Here is a 1,158-nt window from a genome sequence, read left to right as displayed (position 1 = left end):
TTAAGTATTTGACTAATTAGTGATGTGTCAAACACTTCTCTTGCTAATACCGTCGTAAAGTTGTTAGCAAAGCATTACGTTCACAAGGGGATCCATTTCAAGTAAATATAATTAACCCTTTTGTATTTTTAAATAATCACATACTTTTTACTGAGTTTTAATCATTTTGTACTAATAGCTTAAGTAGGCATCGACAAAATCATTGGATATAAATTATACTATCCCATTTCAACTTTTCCATAAAAACTAAAAAAAAAAAAAAAAAAAAAAAAAAAAAAAAAAAAAAAAAAGAAAAAGGAAGAGCTTTACATATTCCAACGGATATAACTCAAAACCCTAACTATTCACTGAGCCGGCATAGTTTCCGGCTGCGGTGGCAGTTCCGGTTCCGACGATCTAAAACCTACATCTGTATAATCAAACAGCCCGTCTAACGCTACATATTCACCGCCGTTGTAGGCGGCACTAACAGTAGCATCTCCGCCGGCGTAACCAAATCCATATTCGAACGAGTCGTAGCCAGATATCTGATCCCATACTTCTCCGACTTCAACAGAAATTCCGATCTTCTCCGACTCAACCGGAGTTAGGTCAGTAGGAGGCAATCCGAGTTCGTCATCCGACGCCTCGAAGAGAAATCCGAGATCCGGCTGGGACTCGCCGGACACGGAATCACAGTCAATGAAAGATTCAGGAAGTTTAGGTATTTCGTTTTCGAAACTCTTCATGAACGAGTCAAGGTCTGAGTCCGGATCATCGAGAACTTCGAGAAGATTGTCACTGGTTCTCTGCGTCTTGACGGAGTTGTATTCAGACTCGCCCGAGTCGAACCGAACTCGTTTCTTGCTACTCAACGATTCCATGAAAACAAAAATCTTTGCTAGGGTTTATGAAATTGGAATCTGTAAGGGTACTTTAGGAATTATAAAAATTAGTTTTCGGGGATGTATGCGAAGGTGTTAACTGGCAAAGGTGGTAACGACGGGCTTATATAGGAGGGGAAACTTTGAGGGACCGTAAATAAAAGTCTAGGAAAGTTGATATTTTTTGTTTTTTCATACTTCCTAAGGAGAAAACATAAAAATAAAAGTACTTAAGGTTTGAGTTGTTTTAACAGGTTGTTATCAAGGATAATGGGACGCAAAAACAAACTTTAGT

General features: G+C 38.6%; 1 protein-coding gene across 1 annotated transcript; it reads right to left on the bottom strand.

The window, feature by feature from the left end:
• Window positions 1-218: 218 nt before the first annotated feature.
• On the bottom strand, window positions 219-863 carry LOC145039351 (uncharacterized). Its single transcript, XM_078987420.1, has 2 exons — window positions 349-863; window positions 219-246 (listed from the first exon to the last, which is right to left on the bottom strand). The coding sequence occupies exons 1-2, from the start codon at window positions 861-863 to the stop codon at window positions 219-221; spliced, it is 543 nt and encodes a 180-aa protein (XP_078843546.1).
• Between the last annotated feature and the right edge of the window lie 295 nt (window positions 864-1,158).

This window comes from Lactuca saligna, chromosome 4 (genome assembly GCF_052625555.1).
Source record: "Lactuca saligna cultivar CGN05327 chromosome 4, ASM5262555v1, whole genome shotgun sequence".
Taxonomy (NCBI): Eukaryota; Viridiplantae; Streptophyta; class Magnoliopsida; order Asterales; family Asteraceae; genus Lactuca; species Lactuca saligna.
Note: the sequence above shows the minus strand (reverse complement) of the source record. Positions and strands in the feature narration are given on the sequence as shown.